The 25456-nt window shown below is 37.8% G+C and overlaps 1 protein-coding gene across 2 annotated transcripts in view; it reads left to right on the top strand.

Moving 5' to 3' along the window:
• MOCOS (molybdenum cofactor sulfurase) overlaps positions 1-25456 on the top strand; it is a 210452-nt gene that overhangs the window by 101402 nt on the left and 83594 nt on the right. For both annotated transcript variants that reach the window (XM_042870227.1, XM_042870226.1), the window contains exon 5: positions 16060-16136. In XM_042870227.1, the coding sequence (XP_042726161.1) occupies positions 16060-16136 (77 nt within the window). The remainder of the gene's footprint in view (positions 1-16059; positions 16137-25456) is intronic.

Genomic DNA, 25456 nt, shown 5'->3' with positions numbered 1-25456 from the left:
TTTTGAAAGTAGCTGTGGATTTTATTCCCCTACCCAGTGTTAAATTCTGAAATCCAACGTTGCAAGCATTTGGCAAAAGAGTAGCACCTGAAAAAGGAACCTGTAGTATATCAGAACAAAGACCCCAGCATTCCCCTTTTTAGGCTTCGGTTCGCCTTCACTGAATGGAAAAATAATATTCATCTGCCTGATGAGAACATTGCAAAAAGTTCAGTAAGAGCTTTATGAAGATTTGTTTTCAGCTAGTGACTGAGGAAAACACGCATATGAAGATGAGAAACTTATGGTTGCATTTAGGCTAATGGATACCGCATGTATTTCGTTATCATCTCCTTATAGGAATGTTCCTGTAAGGATGAAAGGTATTAGAAGTAGCAGTGAGCTGGCACTGTGCAGGGTAGCATAGGGGAGCTGCCCAAGCTGAACGCTTGGCTGCCCTGATTCAGAATATGAGCTGTGTTTTGGAAGATGTCCAGTTTGGGCTAATCAGGATAAACATTGAGCACGTGTACCTCACAGGTATATGGGAAAGAAATTTCAAGTAACCTAAGTCACATTTCTTCATAGCAGTGGATGGTTTGTGAGGATTGAGTTTGACTGTAACTCTAAACTAAGACAACTGTCATATATTTCCCCTTAAGCACAGAAGGAAGTCAAGATGACTTCCTTGACATTAATGAAAACCTTATTTATTTATTTATTTTTAATTGAGAAATAGTAGCTTCTATTTTTTCGAGGCAAAACAGCAAGCAAAGGCAACAAAGCGATTTCTCACTGATACTCCATAAGGACATGGTGGGAACTGTTGTATGGGCTCCTGCCAGTCCCTTGGGCACCATCCCTCTCTTGACACCCGTGATTTAAGCTAAAGCAGGGAGCATGCTGCCATTCTGATGAAGAGTGTAGAGGGGAAGACATTTGAGGAGCAACTGAAGTCCCTGTGTTGGCTCAGCCCAGAGCAGAGGAGCTGAGGGGAGGCCTGATGGCGGCTGCAGCTCCTCACAGGGAGCAGAAGGGCAGCGCTGAGCTCTGCTGCATGTGACAGCGACAGGGTCTGAGGGAACGGCATGGAGCTGCATCAGGGGAGGGCAGCTGGGGGTCAGGGAAAGGGTCTGCGCCAGGGAGTGTTTGGGCACTGGAAAAGCCTTCCCAAGGCAGTGAGCTGCTGGAATTCAAAAAGCATCTGGACAACTCTCTCAAGACATATGGTCTGATTTTGGGGTGATCCTGTGTGGAGCCTGGAGTTGGACTCAGTGGTCCTTATGTGGGTCCCTTTCAGCTTGGGATATTTTGTGATTCTATGATTCTGTCTCATCCTACTAGTGCAAACACTGTACATGGTTAAAACTATCCTCTGGTATAGAGAAGAAGTGAGTGCTGTAGAGCATTCTGCTGCTAAGAGGGGTGTCACTGCAATGATTCAGAGATTCTGGGGCTCACACTTAAATCTGTGTGTGCACTCTTTAGACCAGGGACTAGTGCTTCTCGAGTCAATTTTTGCCAGGCTCTCTGTGGCTAAGCAGTATCTGTCAACGTGGATAATCAGTATTATCTTCCATCCATTCACGTATTTGCATTTGTTATTATGGTGACATAAGGTGGTAAAAAATGCTGATTCTTTTTCGCATCGCTTAAAATTTTCCAAGCTTTTTGTGATGATGGATGTGCCAATACAGGATGATATACCTCCTGAAAACCTTCCACTTACCTCACTGATGTATTCTGTTTTTCTCAAAGGAGCCTTTGAAATGGTTCCAGTAAGTTTGAACACCAGAATTTCAATTGATGGTATGGTAGCTAATTGAACAAAGACATTAGTCAAGTTTTATTAAACATTTTATCTGCAGAACTGAATTCCAATAACAAATGTATCTTTAAAAACAAGTCTGCAAGTCTGCATTAGGTGAAATCTTGACAATGTATTATCAGATATGTTCTTTCTGTAAAAAAATAGGCAATATTAGGCACAAAGTACTCTTAAAAGAGCAAGTTTGCTTGTCTGTAGCTAAGGTCTGCTAGAAAGCAGAACACATGCTTGTTAGTAAAACATAGATGATCGATTATCTGAAGAAGTTATAACTCAACAAGAATTAGAGGTTTTTGTTGTAGTTGTTTTTGTTTGTTTGCTTTACATTCCAGACGTAGTAACGAGATGTTAGTAATAGATACGTCTGTAGGTTTATACTAATGAAATGATGTTTTAGAATTGTTCCTACAGGAATGGTAGAACTCAATGCAAGATTACATGTATTTTATGGCTGTTGAGCTCAGTGCTCTTTAAGTATTTGGTTTGTTTTCAGAAGAACTTGTGGAGAATTGTGCTTTTTAGTCAGAGGGTAGAATTGAGTCTCTGAAGAATATTTGACTTTTGCAGGATGAAATTACAACACATTAGTGAACTGAAATGCTCTGATATATATTGACAGAATGCTATTGTGTAGTGAAAACTTAAAGCAAGCCAATCCTTATGTGCAGTTTTGATTTTAAGTCTGAATTTCCATCATGTTGCAATTTAAAAACAGCATTCCTAAATGAACTGTTTTTCTCTACTACTAGTTCACTTAAAAGTCACTCCTTGCATCGAGAAAAGAACTAGCATTAAAACATTTTAACCTTTATCAATACAAAATGAATGAGCATATTCTTTATTGTTTCCCTCCATGCCTGCTAATTTCTCGATCAGGACATGCAGCAATCAGTTATGATTGTTTCGTTGTCATGGGCAACATGTGGAAAACCACTCAAATCTGAGGTGATGAGGAGAAGCACTGAGCTGGGCCGGCATGTGGCTCATCACTGCAGACTTGCAGTGAATACACCCCAAGTTCTGCTATGAGTCTCACAAACCTACACACAAACATTCAATAGGGATCCCCTGAGAGGGAAAAATTTCTTTAACCTAATCTGAGATGAAAGGAAATGCATTTAGTGACTACAAAGAGAGGGAAAAAAGAAAAGTCAGGGCAGCTAAGACTTACGTGAGATACCCTGAGCTGTCTCTGGCATCCAAAGTTTTTTGGGTTTTTTTTGCCCCCTGAGATCTTAGTTTCCCATCTTCTGTGTGTATGAACACTTTTAAAAGGAAGAAATCTTTTAAGAAATTATAACTGAAAAAACAAATAAGTTTTTCTTTTTTTCCTCATATGGCCAAATTGCCCTATTAATGCAAGTTTTTAAATTTATCCTTTGGATTTCTCATTAGCTTTACAGTATGTCTAGATCATTTAATTATTATATTTCATCTTGTAGATAACATAAGATTTAAGAGCTATTGCTGGTTTCTAGCAACTTGTCACCACATTTTGCCTGAAGCTGCTTTTGTATAACATAATCTTCCCATAGTTAGCATTCAGGATGCTCTGTAGAGCCTCTTAAGAAGACTTAAATGCTGAATAACTGTCACATAGCAAGTCTTAGTATTATTGCACTAAATTGCATTGCAAGCAGCGTGATAAACAACATCATAATACTTTGACACATTCATCATTAATTATAACTGAAATCTAATCTCAACTGAGTTTTTTCAGTAATTGTATTCTGTGAGGCAAACATTTACATATATGGGGAAGGGAGGGTGGCGGAAAGAAGTCTCGCAAAGCATAGCTGATATATCAAAATAGTGAATGGCCTGACAAGTCTTACTAGATTTTATATGAGCTTTTCTACATGTGCAAAGGATTGAAGTATCTGATTTATATTTAAAGTTAATTCTGTGAATAGTTGTATTGGAAAAAGAAAACATTGCAGTGACCCACTGATTATATCATTTTAGGATAGCATGCGGGACTTTTATATGACATAACAGGTCTCTGACACAGAAAACTAGTGTTAAAATCAGAGATTCCTCTGACCACTAAAATACTGAGTGGTTGGTGTTTAGGCTGTATTTGGATATACATATATCCAATATGCTCTCTGTATTTCCCAATAAGCTGTGTACTATGTTTATGAATGGCAACTCCATCTGCCTTTCTCTCCAAATTCGTACTTGGTTTCCACTGCAACGCTTCATGCTATCAGGGAGTTCCCAGGCAGACTGTTTTCATTTTTATGGGGAAGTGTGAGTACCTGGCAACTCGTGTGGGCTGGACACGTTACATGCCCATTTACCACCCAGCTGTGACACAGTGTTATGGTGCCCTTATAGCCAGTCAGAACCTACATCAACTCACTGCATGGGATTTTATTTTATTCCTCCTTTTTTTTTTTCTTTGTTTCCTATCTTCCTAAAAATGTTTTTGCAAAGCACTTAATTATTTACATAGTTCTAAGCGTACTTTCAAGTGCAGTGATACTTCCTGTGTGTTGGTAGGAATTCCCTGAATGCAGAGCTACCTGATTTCTTCCATATTTAGTTATCTCCAGTGGTTAGCAAGTCTCAGGAGACACTGTTATATTTGGAGCAAGCTTAGTCTTCCATTGGATATTTCTTCTTATACAAGACTTCCTATCATTGTACAAGCTGCAGTTAGCTGGCTGCCTGTCCTTGAAATACCTGTGCATTGTGTCTGAAACAGCCAAGCAGTGGAAAAGCAAGTATTTTCATTTCAGCTCTGGTTACTTGTAGGTTGGTAAATAAACTAAGAGGAACTCTTCTCTGGTGGGCTCTTTATAGACACCATAGATTTTTCTCAGTACTGTGTTTATGCAATTCTGTGAAACTTTCATGCTGTCTTTTTGTCTTAGATTTGTTGTTCTGCTCTCCATAGCATATAAAAAACCTCTCTATTTTCAGCAAGGAAATACACTGGAGGATTACACAGTCATCAAAGTGTGATTAGTGTTTTTTGTGAAAGTGCTTTTATTGATAAGAGAGAATAGCTGATATACTATGATGGTACATGTTGTGTTTTTCAAATGAGTATTTTGCATTAAAATGTCACTGTACAATCTTCTTTCTTGACAATTCTTTTCTGTCTTGTGATGATTGAGGTAGTGAGATTTTTTTTTCACTTTTACATGACAAAAACAGTCATGGGAGTGGGTGTTTTTATTGTGTTAACATCATTTTGTAAAATCATACAGCTGTCGAGATCAGCTTTTATTTCCATGACAATTAATCTAAATAAAATTATCTTATTGTTCCTCACTACCCTCACCTCATTACTGGGAGCATATGCAACTAGTTGATAAATCATACTGTCAGGCTGGAACAGAATACTTGTGAATTTATAGGAAAAGAAAGCTGCTAGTAAGTGCATTGCTTCTGCTCTTTCTAGACACAAGCTCTGTACAAGCAATGTTGCACAAGACAGTGCCACCTTAATGTGTAGTCAGTGGGAACAGGCTTGGTCATGGGAAATCTTCAGAAGGGATGACTCCTAAGTTTTAAGATGTTCCCAAAGTTAGATGCTTCGGTATTTATGTAATTTCATTTGCACTTTAGTAAACTGACAGGAGTTGTATTTCAGCATTTCCATTTACTGGATTCTTAGGAGTGTCAGGAGCCTTCTGGGTGATGGTATCAGTTTGCTGACAAAAACACTCAGTGTAATCTCTTCTTTACTACTGAGCCTATATGTTAGACTTTGGCGTGGGGGGCAGGAGGGCATGCTGTTGTTGTTTTGTTACTACTAATCCTGTTGGGAAACTGTTCTGTAATCTCATTTTGAACACAAAACTTCTAATTTACAGTCTGTATTATGCTTTTGCAGTCTGCATTACGCTGTGTTCAGTCGGATCATTTATCTGCATTTTATCCCATAGCTTAAATAGCTCTATTTCTTCCCTGGTTGTTGCTCCCCTGTTCTATTTTTGACGTACTGAGAGCAATTCTGCCTAGATTTAGGCTTCCATACTAAACGAACTGAACACTTTTATAAGATGGTCTGTCTTTTTCTCTGATCATCATACAAAATATGCCATGGAAAATTGTATCAGATCTTCTATTGACTGAGCTAGCATTTTTCTATCTGTAAATCCTTGCATGTTTTCTTGACTATGATGTTGGTAGCTGATAGTTGATCTGATCAACTATTAAGAGTGTTGCTTCAGATGACAGTCCTCGGCAGAAGCTAATGTCAATAATCCCTAACTTTATTATGGTTTATGCATAATATTATATGTACTGTGCATTACAGCACACTGGATGTTTCATCTTGTTTCTATTTTTAGGGTTTTCAGAAAGATCTGTTTCTTTCTGTATACAGTATACAGTCCTGTCTTCTGCTCTGACAATTTCCAGGTTTCATTTCATAAGCCTGTTTTATGCTCACATTACGACTACCTTTTTGCCAAGGTCATTACTACTAAAAGAGACACTTGTCCCATACCAAGTCCTGGAGGAACTAAACAAGTAACCTTTTCCCTGCTTAGTAGTTCCCCTTTCAGCACAATTTCTTAGCCTACTATAGCACTCTTCCAATAATCCTTATTCTGTAATAGCTTCTCATGTGGCACTAGAGGCAATGCTTTGCTGAAATACAGATAAATTGGTTCTTTTGCATTTCCTTTGCCCAGAAAAACAGTGTGCTCTGCAAAAGGCAGCCTCTCTAGGTTGTATTTTCCATTGGCAAAGTTCATCATTGGTGATCCATGGTGGAGCCTGCTTTTATTTAGTTAATTGTTTGCTTCAGAATTTGTTTTCAAGAAGTACGTAACACACTGTTACCTGGATCACTCTTGTTTCCATTGCTTCAACAGAAATACTGTATTTAATGCTTTTTATATGAGTGTTGACAAATTTGTTTACTGGTGTGTATTGCTGGACTTGAGAGTTTTTATGTCAATTTCGTACTATTTTGGGACATAGTTTGTCTGTTTTCCTCTGCTGAAGTACATTAAAGCCTTTGAGGTTAGTTTCCACACCAGTTGCAATAACTTCAATTTTCACACTTTCTACACACTTTCAGCCATGACTCACCCTGACCTGACCTATGTTTTTCTTCAGAGTCCTTAAAAACAAAAGACAAGTAGTATTTATTTGATTTTCAGGCCCTTTTTCCTCTCCCACCTCTTTGCTCATTGAATAACAATAATTCTTTTTTTATTATTTTTGTTTATATTCTTTATCTTATTATATATTGTATGTGCTACATATTATTTTTATTTTCCTTTTAAGTAAATAATGGTTTGCTGATCAGTTTAATTTACTTCATCAGAGTCTAATACAGGTTGGCTCTGGGGAATTCTCACTTCATCCTTGTGCTTTCTGTCTTTCCAAAAGTAGCCTCTTTTTTTTCAGCAGTCTTTTTCTGGTTTCGTATCAGCTTTTACAAGCAGTGCTAAAATCTTAAGACCATTTTTAGTGCAGGTTGTTTCTGGAGGTTTTCTCTAGAATTTTTTCTCTCTCTTTTCCAATTTTTGGGGTGCAAATTACATGCATTTTTGAACTTGGACTTCAAGTACCTCTAGGTCTCCTCTATATTTGTGTCCCCGATGTCTTCAGTCCAGTTTTCCTGACCAAGTAATTCAATGAATGTTTCAATTTGCCTCTTTCAAGCTCAAAGCCTTGTTTTGGGTTGCTTATATGTCTGTGCCACATAAACTTACAGTTCTTCAGATCAAAGCTTCCATCAGTCAAAGTCTTCTGTAATATGTTGTATAACTACTCACAAAGCCCAAATTACAGGTAATTATTTTGTGTGCACTTAATTTTGTTTGCTGCTGGTTCTGATGTTAAAGATTGAACTCAACAAATTTTCTCATCTTGTGCTTTCGAAATTATGTGTAAAAAGTGAAGGTAGTACGTATTTCTGTGAGAGGAAAGTATCTGATGTTATCCAAAACCCTTTTTCCCACGGGAGGTTCTCAACAATTGGTTTTGTTTATTTGAATCATCTCACCAGAGATACTTCAGTCCAAACCAGTTCTCTTGTTTTCACCATCTCTCACCTCTCTCTGTCTTTTCTAACTTGATTATTTGACTACCATATACTTGTCATGTAGAAGTGGAAAAATGTTCTGTGTATTACAGTAGTTCTGAGCTCCCGAAGAGTGAAGACAGCTTTGTAGGTTTTGCAGTAAAGCATATGACTGCAGGATGCCCCAGGTTGGTGTAGCATGTATTTCTACCAATATTTCTTCTTCAAGTATGAGAGCGGGAGGGGAAGGCTATGTTTTTCCTCATTGAAAATCTCAGTTGTCTACACCTCTAGTGCCTAAAAGGGCTGCAGGCACACCTTGGAATGCCTTATTAGCTGAAGTATCCCTTGTATTTGTCCCTTCGCATTCTACTCTGGCAATTTTACTGCAATCATAAAGGTCTCAACATGCAAACTGTCTATCAAATCTCCTTATGAATCCATGTTGTTTGATAGCAGTAATTTAATAAGGCAAATCCTATCAAGATGCCAGCCTTTCTGGGTACGCAAGGTGTTGCTGGTACATATATCATACATTAAACTTAATGTAGGTGCTTAGCACTTGTTACTGCTCCTTACACCTAGTTGCCATAAGCTGCCAACTACAATCACATGTGCACAGTGGTATCAGAAGGAAAAGACAACAGTGGTAATACTGTGTTCTTCCTGTCAACACATGCTTGTAGGCTTCTAGCATCCACTTAATACTCTTTTCAGTTTATAAAGAAAGAAAATTAAATCTTACTTCTCAATTTGAATTCTCTTCTCTGGTTCCCAGTAACAAAATACATGGACTTGAAGGTTTGTAATGGCAATTTACAGAAATAAAGTGCTCCAGCTCATTTCTGTCAGTGGTGGAAAGAAGTCTTGTGCATTGCAGTAAGCCCTGCTCTGAGACACAGATCTTTCTGTAGGACCGAGCCCACACACTGGAAAGCAGTTACAGGGATTTTTCTCTGTTATCTAGAGGTAAGTTACTACTCCATTATCTGAGGTCATTGATCTGTGTCTGCCTCACTGTCACATGTGGTTAGACAGCTGTATTGTTACGTGTGGATCCTTAAGAATGAACTCATGTTAAGTGAAGTCTTTTTTGTCTGCCTAATTTTAAATTGATTTGTCCCTAATAGTTCATCACAGTGTTATTCTTTGTCATCAAGCGTACCTTAAAAACGAAATATTGCATCTCTGTCTTCATTAGGAAATAAACAAATCTGTTTATACTGAATATGGACAAGTGATTACAGCTGGTCAGATTATTGCCTATGAAAAATTTATCTGCAGAATGTCTTTCATCCTTCCTTTCCTTCTAGGAAGAAAATCAAAGAAAGGTTTTGAATTTTTATTAATGATTCATTACTCATAATTTATCAGTGAACAGTTTATGCAAATATGCTTTGCAAATTGCTCACTTTAACTGTTACTTGGGGTTATGTCTGGATCTTACCTTCCCATGGGAAGCAGAAGTATGAATATTTGGATGATAGATATTTAATCATGTGAAAATAATGCATATCAAACTTTAAATACCCAGATACAGAAATGATTTGCAAGAAACCTGCTCACAGTGAATTGCACCTTACTGTTGACATTAAATTATGATTTAAGATGAATGAGTAAATTGTAAGCTAGCTAGCTGAGAGCAGAACATACTATTATTTGAGGCCAGTGAACCAGCAGGGCTCCTGTTTCCAGAGACTGACTTTTATGTTTAATATATGTTAAAGAAATGTCCTCTTCTGCGGTGTTTTATATACCTTAAGGTAATACTGTGTTTGCACAGTGGAATTTTGAAAAGAAAGACTATTTTGTTTCCTCCACCTCTGTCAAAAAGAAGTCACTTTGCCCTGTCTTGCAAGGTTGGAAGAGAACCTTTGCCATGTGACAAATGTATTTTAGGACTTTTTGTAACCGATTGATCTTGTGTGAAGAAAAAAATAAAGGAGCTTTACTATTCTGTAGAGTATTTGTGTAAGGCTTGGTTGGGGAGGATATTAGCCTTGAGATGTGACTTCTAAACTGTTGCATGGTTTAAATGCTTTCTGGCTACAGTTTTTGTTTAAATAATTTATTTTAGAAAAAATCCTGTAAACTATTAGTTGAAAAAATAATAGGAGAAAGCTAATTTTATTTTAAAAAATTGCATACAGCTGAAGGTAGTTGTGATGTGGTGTTCTCAGAAGTGTAATTTTTACTCAAAGGCAAAGCACTGAGGAACTATAAAATCAGAATGTGTCATTCAGACTGACCTGAGTAATAGACTGAAGGATTGCTAATCTGTCTGTGCAAAACGGGAAGAATTTTTGGATACAGATAGAGATCAAAATTGCCAGTTAGGCATTGTATATAAAAAGCAGAGACATTTGAGAAATAATAATGGATTGATTTATTCATTCCATTTCGTACTCCAGAAAGGGCAGTTGTTCAGGCCCTGGGTAAGTGTTCTCCAGTCATTGCCTGTGAACGTGTAATATGCTCCTAACAGAGGTAAAAAAGAGCTGCTGAAGTGCTGAAAGCAGGTGTCCTATTCAGGAGTCTGTAATTTATTACTGCCCTCCTGACATTTAAATTCCTGTCTGCCTGCAGCATGCTCCTGTGTAGGCAGCCATGCAAAAGTTGACTTCTTACAAAAGCTTAGTGATTTATCTGTGGTCTATCTCCCAATTTTATTTACTCATCTCAGCAGCATCCACTATATACAACAAAGATATTCACTCTGAAGAGAGCATACAGCAAAGGGCAGGAACCTGGGGATCAGATCCTGTTTGGAAAGTGTTATTTGCAGGGGTGCAGAAAGTCTGCATCATCTGGATAGTTGGTCTCAAGTGACGTTGTGGTAACACTCAGCTGTTGCTGCTTGCATAGCCAAGGTTCCACCTAGCTAAGAAGGTAACTAACTGGCAAATTGCTAGCAGTGGATGGAATCAGCTGTGAGGAGACAAAGCCAGAGCAAAGGGAGCCTGTCCTCTAGAGAGCTGCAGACAGCCCAGAAAAATACCTGACAACTGCGTCTCAGTGGGAGCAGAACAGGGCACTAAATGGGGCCTGGTAAAGATGTGTTTTAAGTTCAAGGAAAGCAAAAAAAAAAAAAGAGCTCCTTTTGCAAGTGTTGGTTTTTGATGTCAGGAAGCAGTGAGACCAATTAAGATCTCTTCCCCTGCTAATATCAGAGATGGCAATTAATAACGTAAAAAGGTGGACATAAAGGAAATGAGCCTGTTCCTACAGTGGTGAACCTGACACTGTATACCCTTGGTGCTATTGTAATTCCAGCAGAAGTCAATTTAGAACAAACAGGTGTATTTCTATAAAGTGTAAAAATGAAATTTTTCGAGATGGTTGTTTCATGTGGAGGTGATATGGAATATCTCTCAGAGGTGAGAAACAGGATCTGAATGAACTACTTCTAAATGCATGCCAAAAACCTCTCAGTATTGTTGTACTTTTTAATTAGATGAAAATAAATGAATTGAAAAGATGAAAGGAACTTGTAACATCTCACTTCAAAGGACAGTTCCACTCTTAGGAGTATTTAAAAAAAAATAGAAAGGAAAGGAAAGAAAGGAAAAGCAGCTTATTCAAGAAATGCGCTTTTTCTTCCTATGAATTTGCCTTCACTTTTACCTGCCTCAGAAACTAAGGCATGACTTTTGCTCATCTGACCTAGATTGAGTCATTGCCCTGGTGTAAGGAAGAGTGGAGCTTGACTGACAGCAGTGTTCCCTCTGCACTCTGGGCTTTGTATTGACTCAGCAATACTCTCAGATGAGCTGAATTATTTTTGACCTTGTGGAGGAATTTTTATCAAAGTTTCAAAGCTCTGGGCTGTACTCTGGCCAGAGAAATTGATGTGCAGTGTTTCTGTGTCTGGATTTACTTTGGGTAAATGGAGAGAGAAAAAAAAACAGCCCTGAATGTCTCATCTGCCTGCTGGTCAAGTCAGCCTTCCCAGAAAGCAGAAGCCGGTACTCCTACCTAAAAGCTGTGCTGTGTATACTGTCCATATACAGAATAACATGTTATTTAGGATATTTCACAACCTTAGCAACAGCCAATTAGTCTTGAACCCTTTTAGACCCTTTACTTAAGCCACTGCTGTCCATCTTTGGGGTTATATTTCTGTCTTGCACCAAATTTTGCCTCTCTCTTTAAATAGGAATACTTTCGTTTGTCTTCGTACACTTTATTTCTAATCCTATCTGTCCAGGGCATGATGTGTTAGAATATTTATATGCAAAAGTGACCTGCGTAAGAGAGAATGAGTTCAAACTGTCCAGGAAAATCACTGTTTCTTTCACTGATTCTGTTGCCCTGAAGTTTAGAAAACTACATTTGTATGCAAATTGTCATGACAAGCACTCAACAGTATTCAAATAAAAACTAGCCTTTTCCAGTCCTGAGGAAATCATGACAGTGGGACCTGTAAGCAGTTTTCTCTCATGGCTCAAAGGAAGAATCCACACTCTTAGAAGCACAGGTCTTGTGTGTCCTGCAAAGGAAGAACAGCTCATCAACTTCATAACTCCCTGATAAGATTTAGACAGGCTGCTCTGTGTCTGTGTTATGCCGTGAGCTGTTTAAGGAGTTTGCCAAATAGCAGGTTGATGTGAAATGCTATCAGGTTTTCACAAACACAATTAGCTAAGCAATTGAGCTCATCCCAGCTGTGATTAAGTGGGATTAATTATAATAAGAACTAGCTGAGAGAGGTAAGCTTGATGTTTCCTGGGTTGCTGCTCCGCGCTATTATCCTATGTAAGTATCCTTTATATATTGTCAGCTGTAGAGACTTCATTACTTTGGGAAATGGCTGCTGGACCAGCATTAAAATGAGCTTCATCCTAAACTGATTGTTCTAACACTGGAACTGCCATTGAGTGTGAAAACAATTAGTTTGAAGCATCAATTACATCAGAAAGAAAAGCAACCATTCAAATCAATGTTTTGCAATGTAAAAGAACATGTTTATCTTTGGTCCTAAATAGAGTTGAATATTCTGGGAAAGAGCTCTCTGTATCCCAAGATACAGCTTCATAGCATCATGGTTTGCTTTGGTAATGATTACATTTCTATAGTTTTTAGGACTTCACTTACTGAATACCAGAATTTATAGATAATTGGCCCTGCATGTGGCAGGGGGGTTGGAGATTCATGATCCTTGAGGTCCCTTCCAACCCTGGCCATTCTGTGATTCTGTGATAATTTGTGTAAACTTCTCAAGGGGATAAAGCAAAATGATCAATTAAATAGCTGGAAGTATGGAGGGGATGACAGCATTACATGAAGTTGTGCATAGGATGTTCAGTATATCTGGATATTATACACGAGAATCAAGTGTAATGGCAATTGTGTAAATACACACATTGTAGAAATGACAGAATACTAGTGCTTTCTTTGTCAGAAAAGCCAGTAGAAATCGAGTAGGCATCCAAATACAGGAATGAACATTGCAAAATATTGTATCTGTATCTGAACTCTGAAGGAAGACTTGCCCATATCTTTGAGGAAGTATTTTTGGCATTTTATTTTAGCCCCCAGCATGATTTAGATGCAGGGTTACTAGAGTGAGTCCAGAGGAGGGCCATGAAGACAATCAAAGTGCTGAAGCATCTCTTCTGTGAGGAAAGGTTGAGGGAGTTGGGCTTGTTTAGCTTGGGGAAGGCTCTGGGAGACCTCATTACATCCTTCTAGTACTTGAGGGGAGCTTATGAAAAGCAGAAGGGGGAATGACATTTTAGATGATCTAATAGTGATAGAACAAGGAGAAATGGCTTTAAACTGAAAGAGGAGAGATTTAGTTCAGATGTTAGGAAAAATTTTTTTATGCAGAGAGCAGTGAGGTGCTGGAGAAGCTGTGGATGCCCCCATCCCTAAAGATATCCAAGGTCAGGTTGGATTGGGCCCTGAGCAGCCTAAGCTGGTGGGTGGTAACTGTGCCCATGGCAGGGCGATCTTTAAGGTCCCTTCCAACCTAAACCATTCTATGATTTGGTAATTATTTTTATTTTATGGCTTCTGGTTCTTGTAATGGAGCTTCTAGCCGTCACTTTTTTTGCATCTACTACCATAATGATTGCACTGTTCTGGAGCATAATGTTTGATGAAAAAAACATGATTGTGCTTGCTTTTTTTTCTGAACAGAAGGAAATTCCTAATCTCTGGACAAATTTAGTGAAAATCTTTAAGATCATAAAACATTATCATGGTTCAGGCATCTTCTGTTGCTTAGTGATGCATGAACTACAGTTGTCTCCTGGGTTAACAATCACATATGATTTGGGGGCCTTTGAAGATCTCTGCTGACATCTTTGTAGCCTTTTCAAGTACTTTTCTGATGACTGTTGCAGACAGTTATGCCCTTCTTGATGGGCTCAGTGGCAGCGTCTCTACTCTGGTCTTCAAATCCCAGTGCTTTAATTGCTTAACTAGTCATTGCCAATATTTGATCAGGGCCAATCACCTCCCTCTTAAGTAGTCTTTCTATAATCTCTGCATAGCAACTGTGTGGGACCAGAGTAGTATTTCCCTCTGAACATGAAATTTTGTTACTGTTTTTCTGTATTTAATTTTGAAACATCTCCTAGCATCTGCTTTCTTCTCTTTTCTCTCATCATTCTTTTCTGGCTTTCTGGAAGTATTGCTTCCCTCTGATACTGATCCACACCTTGTAACTGAAAACCAGTGAGGTTAAGGAACATAATATTTTGCTATTCAGTATTATTAGACAAGATCCAGAAATTTCTAAGAAGGATTCTTTGGCCTGTGTTGTTTTGGAAAGTGTGAGCACAAATGATTCCTTTTGGACTATTCTTCCTTGCGCCACTTCCCGCTTATCGTTTCATTTGTAATTATTTACTGCTTCTGTTATTTGTCATAACTGAACATGCGACCTTATAGAATTGAATCCAGTCACCAACTAGTCCTGCACAGTAGTCAGGTATTGCACTTATATAGAACTTTATCAAATATTTTTAGAAGCTTTGTATGTTCTTCAGCTCACTGTCCTGTCTAAATTGTCTTGTTTCCATTAGTAGATAAGCATGAAAAATATCTGTTGAAGTGAGAGCTATTATGCTATTCTGTTAAGATTTATTTTATTAAAGAAAATGTATTTGAAGTCTTGATGTTTTGCGTCTCTGAGCCTTTTCACAATACGTATATAATTATGGCACCAAAAGCTTTCTATCTGTATTAAGGAAAGTGATACATCCAGGAAAAAAATAGTCTTTTTTTCTTGTGTATCATGTGTACATGTAAAATATTTTTTTACCCCAAAGTTCCTCTAATGTACTTGGTGATATTTGGCTGTGTTCAGTTTGGACATCATCAGCTCTTTCAAGGAACACCATGATCCTGGGAAGGCTTTGTCCTCAAGGTGAAAGTTTTGCTTTAAACTTGAACCATGAGACATGATCTCAATTTCAGTCTTAAGCAGTAGCGAGTTCTGTATATTTAACCTTCAGTTGTCAGCATTATTCTGCTTGTGAAACAAGCTGAATGGTCACTCCTTAAAACTCTTGGTAGGCTGTACACATGTTTTGATGCCTGGTATGACTTCCCTTCCCTTCTGCCCATTCAAAAGTCTCTTGGGCTCTCTTTCATGAACATAACCCCTACCTGGGAGCTGCATCTTCCTAGTTGCTGGAATGGCTGCAGAAGTTCATCACATCAAGCATTGTCTCTGTTTCATGCTTACGCTGTCGGTTGTGTATGCATGTCCTGCCCCATCCTTTTATAGTGCTTCTGCTATAGGTCTGTTATTTTTCCTTTCCAGTAGCACTGCATGGATGGAAATTTGTTACTAATCTTCCTCCTTCCTCCAAATATGGAAAGTCTCTTCTTGTCTTTCAATTCAACTACTAAATGTAATCACCTAGAGTAGAGCAAATACAAAATGTCCACCTGTTGCTTCACCTATTCCCATCAATTTCTAAGAGTAGAAGGAGACAACTTAGAACCTTATGATATTAGGGCATAAAATGTAAACATTACTTATTACTTTGAAAATCCAAAATATTCAAGTAGCCAATATAGGAGAAAATAGAGCTGTTATGTACAAGCAATCAAATGAGCTTCTAGTTTTAATAATACATTTTGACTGAACAAGACTGGCACTTGAAGATGAGTCCCTGAGGGAGGAGTTCCCATTCTACAAGTTAGATTCATTGGATACAAAATAGTAACTCTCAAAATAGATATGAAGTTTGTATGATACCTGCATGATTTGTTTACTGTGCTGCTTTGTTCCATTCTTCAGGTTTGAAGACGGCACAGTCTCTTTTCTTGATATCATTGCTTTGAAACATGGATTTGATGTTCTGGAAAAACTCACAGGTCAGTTAACATAACTTTAATAATGAAGTCTGAATTACAGATTTTTACTTGGGAACCAAATATGATTGTATTTTCCTGTGGCTGTAGCTTAATTTTCCTTTCTAGATTTATAATCCACATTCATCAATATGAAGATTGGAGTCTTCAGGATAACTGGTTTATTCGGGTGTTGTGTATTTGATCATTCTGAACTTCTTTGGAAAGATTAAAGTATCCAGACTGTTCTCCCCAAACACACATGTGGGACGTGATTATATCAAGTTATTGCTGTCTGCCTGACACGTAGAAAGATGCAATAGGAAAATAATAGTAGGATGTAGTTGAGCTACATTCTATTCAGGCTTGAGGCTGTAAGAGTTGCTGCTGCACACGAGGACCGTGCAACTTGACCTCGTACAGCAAAGCAATTTAGTAATAGAGATTTACAGAGAAATCAAGAAATAGTTTAGAGAACACCCTTTGTGATAGGAAATGCACTTCCACTAAGTGGATATTTCTTTTCATACAGCAAACTTTTCAAACCTTGGTTTTTCACAGCAGTTATTTTGTCTGTACTTTGACACACTGTACTGGAAAACAGCATTATGTGTTCCAGTGCTGTTATTGTTTGGTTCTCTGTTTTTTTGTTTGTTTGTTTTTTCTTATTTTGTTCTTAATGTGATATAACCTAGCACTGTAGATCTTAGAGAAATTCCCATTTCCCCATGGAAAAGCACATGATTGTGGAATTGTAGTACACTTTCTGTTTCTTAAAGTGCGGGATGAAAGGAGAAGAAACACTGGTCACAACTCGCAGCAAGGGAAGTTCTGACTAGGTATGAATAAGTTTGGTTTTTTCAGTATGAGCGTAATCAAATCCTGGAACAAGTGCCCAGAGAAGGTTGTCAAATGTCCATACTTTGAGATGTTCAGAATTGACTTGGTCCTGAACAGTCTGATATAGCTTTACAGTTACCTCTGCAGTGAACTGGAGGTTGAAATAGATGACCTTAGGAGGTCAAACATGAAGTATTCTATCCTTCTCTAAGTACTGAGGGCTACTGCTTCCCTTCAGGCTAAGGATATTGTAATACAGATAGGTGTACTGAGCCATGCCAAGTGGGGGACAGACCTTTCCAGTTACTGCTTAGAGCATGTTCACACAGCAGTCAGCCTGTGGCTACGTGTACAGAGATAACTATAGCTCACATCCTGCCATCTTCATCTCTCCTGTGCTTTGTGAGTTTGACATTCCCTGGTCACAGGAACTTTGGGAAGCCTGTGCAAACCTGCTAAATATCCGTTTGCAGTAGCCTTCTCCAGGAAGATAACTTGTATGGCATGTTTGCTGCGTGATTTCATTTCCCTAGGGCAAGTGCAAGTAGACTGGGATGAGGGGCTACTGCAGGCTTTCTAGCTTGCTAGGGAGTCTTCTAATTTTAACCCCTTTTCTTCAGCTCTGACTGTTTGAGCACCTTTGAACCCTCAACAGTTTGAGCTATAACCTTGCACTGGATCATTGTCTTCAAGACGTTCTGTGTGCCATGTTGACTCCAGGATGCCCTGCTGTGCTTGAGCCTAGCACTGAGGCTTGCTTCCACTTTAAAAGTGTGCAAGGTTAACAAAATATATTTCATACTCGAGTATATGCACAGTTAATGTGTATGAATTGTATGAATAATGTTTGAAACTCCTTTCTCCAATGCATTTTTTTAGTTTCCTATAATAAGGCATAAAGCTCATCATGATTTAAGAGATCTGAGTCTGGAAAGACACTGACCATGTACTTTTAATGCTGCTTGTGTTTGAGGCAGTTTCTTGTCTTGATTTGTCTGAAGATTTCTAGTTTCTTCCTCATAGAGCAAGATTTTTGTGAAGGATGGTTTCTTAGATACTTGTCCATGTGGAAATCAACAGCAGAGTTTTCATGGACTTCAACAGGAGTTTGACTGATCTCCAGCCAGTACAGTTGTTCTGCTTTGTTGTGTCTTGAGTGAAGACAGCTATCTAAAGTGAACCTGTACTATGCATACCTTCTTGCAAAACAAAATGCTTTAGAAGAATGTACAATCTTAAGCAAACGTTCCTTTTTAAAGGGGGCTAACTGCTTTGGTTTAACTTGTAGGAGTATTGGCTGGCACCTCTTCCATTGCTCATCCATCTAAGTACCCACCTCTTGGTACCCATTCCAGCTAAACTACTTGAAAATCTTAATACTAGGCAGAAGGGAATACTTGATTTTGTCCTGAATAAAGTGGGTAGCAGGACAGAAGAGTAGAATACATGCATGAATGAACAGCCTGTTGAGACCTTCTGGTTTTTACTATTTCTTTTAATTTGCTTTCTCACCATTAGCAGTGATGAAAATTTAAGGTAGCTCAAGTGACTTTTAATGATCTAAGTCAAAGGGATTTTCCACAAAACTTTTGTGAGAGTGGGTGATTTGGCTTTAATTTTGGGTTTAATGCATTTGTTTATGCTATTTTTGTGTGTTCGTTTTAAGATTTTTCTGAAGTCTGGCTTGAGTAATAACTTTCTGTCTCCAGTATCTGAAGCACATCAGGTTTTATTTTCTCTAAAACTCATCAATACCTAGATTTAACTAGTTCAAATAGCAAAACAGACGTATTTATACTATATTGAAGGGAATATGGTGAATTGTTGTGTTTGTTCATTAATAAAAAACGCACTCTACTATATCAACACCATATTCTTTACTAGTCTGAATAAAATCATTAAAAAGCTTTTTATGGCACTTTCAGAATAGCTATGGACTGCTATCTTCTGAATGCTAGACCATTTCTGGGGATATTGTAAAAGGTTTAGTAAGTTTGCTAAAGCAGTGATCTATAACAACATCTATATTAACTTGGCATGGATTTTTTGTGGTTTGTTCAGAATATTTTAATTAGTGTATTATGTATTATGTTAACTTCTGGGTTTTTTTTTTCTGACGTTTATTGTACAGCTTGGATTTTTACTAAAAAGCTAGGTTTCTCAAAGATGAAATTTTCTATATCAAAACTATGGAGGTTATTTCAAATCTTCAGACCAATAACACTTTCATAAATAAATAAATAAATAGAAATATTTCCATTTTCCTTTACGAAATTATTTTTTCCTTGGTGCTTAAGCAGAAAGGTCAAGGGAGATGAGAGGGGAAAAAAAAAAAAAAAAAGAACACAGGGTAAAGAAGAAGACACCTACATTCAGGATAAAATTGAGAAACTAGATAATGTTTGTGGCACATATTTGAATTGAAGAACTTCAGCACAAGTGCTATAGCCTTAGGTATTTTGCTGGTCTCTAGTCTCATTTTCAAGTGCCACATTGAAAAGCAGAAGTGCCAGCAGTACCTCTTAACATCTACAAGAAACCATTGCTTTCGAGATAAGTAGGAACATTCAGCATCTCCATTCACGCTGAAACTGAAGTGATTATGCTTACATGTATGTGTGTATGTAAGCATATACATTTGCATACAATATATTTTTTAATTAGAATTTAATCATACTGAAGTTGAACAACCACCATGCAAAGATGGTAGCATGAAGTTACATGGCTGTGGTCCCTTTTGGTTTTTTTCCATCATTAAATGCATTTTGTCAGCCCATTTGTCAAAAGTACTAGAGCTTCCTTGGCCTGGGGCCTGCAGAGTAGGTGCAGATGGGTGCAGTGAATCTATCTCTGCTTGATACAACCAGTGCAACTAGGGATGTAGTCCTTTTGGCACTGACTGGACATCATTGAGAACATCGACGATTTGCAAGTTGCTTGATTTCTGTGGAAGGTACACTTCTCCTTTTGAACAAAGATGATTGGCATTTGCATGTATACAACAAAGCCATCGCATGCTGCAGGAACATTTCATAATCAAAAATTACTGCAGATTTGTTTTAATCCACTTTATGCATATTTCTTCCACCTCAGCTATCAGAGCTTTCAGTGTCAAAATGTGCTGTTTGAGGGGAATCACTTCTGAGTTAGGCTTTCCTGTGGCTCCTGGAGTACTTGCTTTGCATTCACTCAGTACCAAAAAGTGATTCTCATTCTGGGTTGTAAATAGCCTGGAGCAGAAACAAGGAAGATGAAGAAAATGCTTTTGTTACTAATTGTTCCCTTCTGTGTAATAAAGGCATTGCTGAAGTCTTCTTGGGATGTAAGGTGACTGCATTGGACCAGTATTTATTGAAGATAGAGAAGAAGATCACTAATGGAAGGTTTCATCATTAGACTGTGCTGAGATAGAAATCTGTTTCTGAGTCTGATATCATCCCATCTAAGTCCTTGACCTGTTTCAACTTCGATTTAACAGCAAGGCATATGTCATGCTAAAGTTATATTGTGATGAGTCTGACTAAAGCGACTTCCGGAATCTTATGTCTTCAGAATTTTCAAGTTGACCTTAGCTGCTACACCCTTTCATTAGTAAATATTTATCAGTTTTACAAATGAAACAAATGATACACATTTGGAATTATTTTACGAGTGGTACTTCAGTTATGATGTCTATTCAGGAAATGTTATTTCTTTTCACAAGAAAATATATGCATTGGAAGAAATCATAAAATGCAGATGGTTTCTTAAGGATGATAAATTAAATGCCTTTTTAAAAGTCATTGGATGCTTGATTAGTTGTTGGAAATAGAAGGTTGTTCTAGCTTTCATTACATGCAGCGAAAAAGAAATACAGTGCAGGATGCTACATGGTGAGGCTAATTTTGATTTTTAATTTAGCCTTTGGAAGTTGGGACTTCTGAGTTGTCTTCTGTTGTATTTTATTTTTTACCTTCCTTTGGTATTTCAAGGACTGGTTGACGCTGGTAGTGGGATGCTGAGCAGCCTGCTGTTGTTGATACTGCATGGGTTCTCAATGTCTCATTTTTAAATACTTATGGTCACACAAATTAACCAGTTTGGGGCCAGAAATGATTTTTCTTCAGTTGTCAAATTGGCAAGGATCACTGCACTTTCTTCTGTACTGGCCTATGTGGAAATGGAAGCTCACGATATACAAAATTGTTCTTTTTGGGGGCAAACCTTCCTTGATGTGAGGGAGAACGAATCACTGATGAAATTTTTGCTTTCTCTATGCCAACCATTTGCCACAAGATGAAATATAATGGAAAAGAAACCTAGGCAATTTGAACAAGTTCTCTCACTTCACTGTTCACATTTAACACTTTTGGTAACTGCAACTGAAAGACAGGGTTTTTTGCTTCTATTCTTATGAGGAAAACATGTTTGACAAGTTGACAGTAAGAAGATGCTCCATTCTCCCCTTGAACATGAAAGCATGGATATGCTGAAGAGAGAGAATTTTAAATTCTGGCTTCAGAGGGAAAACAGTCTTATGGATGTAAGCACAGAAAAGGAGTTAAAGCCAGAAGATGTTCTGATTCCTAGATAATTACACTGAATTTATTAAAAATTTCTCCTCTCCTTTATTGGATAGTGAGTTGACTGTTTCTGTTTTCTAATTTCTATCCCCAAATGAACTTGGTTTAGAGAACAAACTAGAAAAAAAAACTTGCTGCTAGCATGTCATGTCAACCCAGTTTTCTTAGTTTTCTTTTGTGAGCTGTCTAATGCAAGCTAGACATCATTTGTACCTGAAGGCAGAGCAGAACATTCAGAGCTTGATATCAAAAGCTCTGAAAAAGTGAGTTAACAGATGAAATCCTGCCAAGGCTGATTTTGCAGAGTTTAATTTTTATATAAGATTTATCTCTAGAAATAAAAACAGTTTTATATTTTGTTTTTAATGCACATTTGCTAATGTTGACATGGACTCCATTCACAAACTGCCTAGTTTGTAAAGGGGCCTAGAAAAAGACCAGAAGTGTCAGTCTTTCCTCAGACCTGTCGAGGGTAACACAGGAAGAGGTAGCAAAGGACAGAAATGTCTTGGGTGCCATGGTATGTACATTGCACATCTTCAGGTACTAAAGGCTACAAGATGAAACTTGAGTTATTTTTGCTTTGAAGAGCTCCATGTGCTTTCTCATAAAAAAGGATTCACCAATTTCATTTTTCTCACCAAGGAAGCTTTAACCTCATACTACTGGCACCAGAAGAATGCCTTTGCTCTTCTGTCCATTTGTATGTTTGTAGTTTAATCCCTAGATGAAGAAGAAATTATGCATGTATATTGGGTGTCTTATTGGTTGTGCTTCCATAATGTAGCTGAGAATTTATGTCTGGGGTTGCTGGAAACACTCTGGTGTAGAACCGTTTTAAGATCTCTTTGCTTTTTGGTATGCTTTATACACCTTAATTTAACGTGGGTGGGTTTTTTTTTGTTTTGTTTTGTTTTGTGTTTTTTTTTTAAATCAATGCAACAAACTGGAGGAAGAGAGAGAGCAGTCTTGTCATGGGCAGCTTGTCATGTGGCAGCTGCTCAACATCTTTGTATCCTCAGTTGTATTGCGTTGTGGGTTGCTGTGCTGTCTTCACTGAAGCTGGCAGACGTGTCACTGTCTAGCAAAGGACCAGTGAATTTTGAAGAACTACTGCTGTGGTTCCAGAGGAGTGCGCTCCTCCAGTGGATATTCCTAAATACAGGCAGTAAAACAGGAGCACTGTCCTTGTATATTCTTATCTACTTTCTTTGTTTTTTTTTTGTCTCCCCATCCCTGTTTGTGAACATAAAGTGGAGGTCCTCAAGCTGTGGTAGCTATAAATCAAAGTTGCTGATAAGAGAATTTGTTCATGTGTTGGTTCAGTTCTTTAAGATAATGGTTGGTGATCTAAAAAGAATGATAAAATTCTGTGCCTCTTCCTATCACTGAAATCAGGGAGGGATAAAGTAGCATGCAACCGGGAAAGCAAATGTTCAGGAACAACATTCAATAAATTGCAATTATTGGTCTATTTCTCTATCTACTTTACTTCAAAATAAACCATTGCTCCTAACCAAAGAATTTTAGTTTGGCTTGGGTATTTTTGTGGGCTTTTTGGGGTTAGTTTTTTGGTGGTGGTATATTGTGGGTTCTTTTGTTTTTTTTTTTCTTACTGTAGTAGAGCTAATTTCTAAAAAATTTGTGTATTTTTTCATCACTCTGTATGTGAATTCTATTTATTCTTGACTTAATCTTTGGAAATTCAATCCTATTCAGATTCTCCCTCCTTTAAGCAAGTTTTTACTGTTCTGAACATCAGCTCTTCAGTCTACTTTCTTTCAATTCTGTGTACCTTAATGAACGCAGGATAGTACTATATTACTAATATCTAAGTATATATCTTAGTATCTTAATATCTCAGTAATATCTAAGATACTAAGTATGTTAGTAATAAGTAAGGTGATTTATCAGCCTCACATCAGATGGCAACTGTGAAACTAAATTCTGACCTATTGATGAATCAGAACCTCTACTGAATTATTACCTGCAATTTCATTTTCAAATTTGTGAGAAAAGATTGACTTTCATTGTGAGGACTTAATTTCTGTGGACACTCTTATAAGTGCTTCCACTGAGATCAGTGGGGCCATGAAAAGAATCCTAATATAATGGCCAGGATGACTTTTGTCACTTGAGCTTTTCTCATTCAGATATAAAATTTACTTGACCTTTGGTAAATCAAATGCTACTCTTCAGGGGAGAATGGAGCTTGGAAAGTGTTCACAGACACACAGCATAGCTGAGGCTGTCAGCGCCCTCTGGGTCCATCTGGTCCTTCCTGTGCTCTAGCAGGAACAAGCAGAGCAGGGTGCTCAGGCCCATCCCAGGCATCTTTTGAAAATCTCCAAGAGACTCCACAGCCTATGCCAGCACTCTGTTATCTACACAGTATAAGAAGTGTCTCTAGACCTGGAGTTATACTCTGAGTGGGATTTATCTTACGTCTTGTCAGCATGTGTCTGAGCTGACCATCTAGGTTCCAAATGCAATCCAATGCAATGAAAGAGGCAGCACTTCTCCAGCTTGATATTTCGGATGTTTAGGATGAAATGAACTACATACAGCAGTGCCAATTCTTCTCATTGCCTATTAAGGGGGTTTAGAAGATTAGCTTAGAATGGCCTAGGAATTTTTCTTACTTTTACATGTATCTTTTGCTAATCCATGCGGGGCTTGAAAACTGAATAATCAGATTAGCTGATGTGGAAATAGTGTTTTGTCACTGGGGCTGGGGGGGGGAAGGAGGAATGAGGAAGGTGAGTGTAGGTGTTCTCTTTTCCACCTTTCCTTAATGAAGGGAACTGGGAATATGCTAAAGAAATCCTGAGGAGGGTGAAGGCTCAATTTTTGTGAAACTCTCATCTGTCTACTACTCTGAGTGATTTCTGATTTGCAACATACATTTCATGGTTCAAATCCAAGTTTATTCAGGTAGATGTTGCTTTCTCTGAGAGGGAAAGGTTTGTATTCTGACAGCAGACAAATTGTTTTGCAAAATCAAAAAAAATATCTATCTCCAGGGTAAGAATGTCCCTGTTATGGAAAAACAGTCAAAAATCTATCCTATATAAAGAGTATTTATGTACAGCTGACTGTCTGTGTTCATTTTCATTTCCATCTTACTGCTTAAAGCAGGTTCGAAGGAAAGCTTGATTAGCTCTTTTGCATAATAAAAAAAAGCTGTTGTTGGTGCTGCTGTTAATTTATTAGGAAAGACATGCTCAACAGAGCACATATTTGCTAATGATTGTAGATGGAATTAAAACAAAGAACCAGTATTACAAAATGAGCAAATAAGTGAGTCTTGTGCAACTGTCTGAAAATACAGTCAAGCACATGATGTTTATGGAAGGCAAATTTGAAATAATGGATGGATCCTGCCTTTTTTTCATAGCGTAGGTACAGAATCTGTTCCCAGTTCTGCTCAAGGTAGCATTGTAAAATCTGTCACTTTAAACAAATAAGGTGGGAGAAATTGCTATAGCTTATGTCAAGAGAGAATGGGTGTAAAACTGTCAACTCTTCGGTCTTAGTATTAACAACAGTCAAACAGTCAAGCAATGAAACTCTGATCTGCTTGTTCCTAGACTGACCCAGCACTACTGACACATGGCTAAAGAAAATCTTGGATAAATGCTTTCTGTCTTAAATATTTTTCTCCCTAGAAGATCATTTTCTTTCTTGGACATAGTTAGGAAATGATATATAATATATATATATAGATATATAGATATATAATGACTGTGGGACCACATTTTTCAAAGAAATTATGAAGGTTTTTCAGTTACACTTGGACACAAACCTTCCAAAGACTTTTTGCTGCCTAAACAGACTGGGGGAGTCGGAGTCCTGTTTGTTCTTGGAATACCCTTTTAAAATAGGGGGGAAAAAAAAAAATAGATCTTGCGCAGAGCTCAAGTAGTGCCTCTGTACAGTACT

The sequence above is a fragment of the Lagopus leucura genome, unplaced genomic scaffold (genome assembly GCF_019238085.1).
Source record: "Lagopus leucura isolate 7727_CA_CO unplaced genomic scaffold, USGS_WTPT01 Super-Scaffold_100002, whole genome shotgun sequence".
Taxonomy (NCBI): domain Eukaryota; kingdom Metazoa; phylum Chordata; class Aves; order Galliformes; family Phasianidae; genus Lagopus; species Lagopus leucura.
The sequence above is the reverse complement of the archived record's forward strand: the minus strand, read 5'-3'. Positions and strand labels throughout refer to the sequence as shown.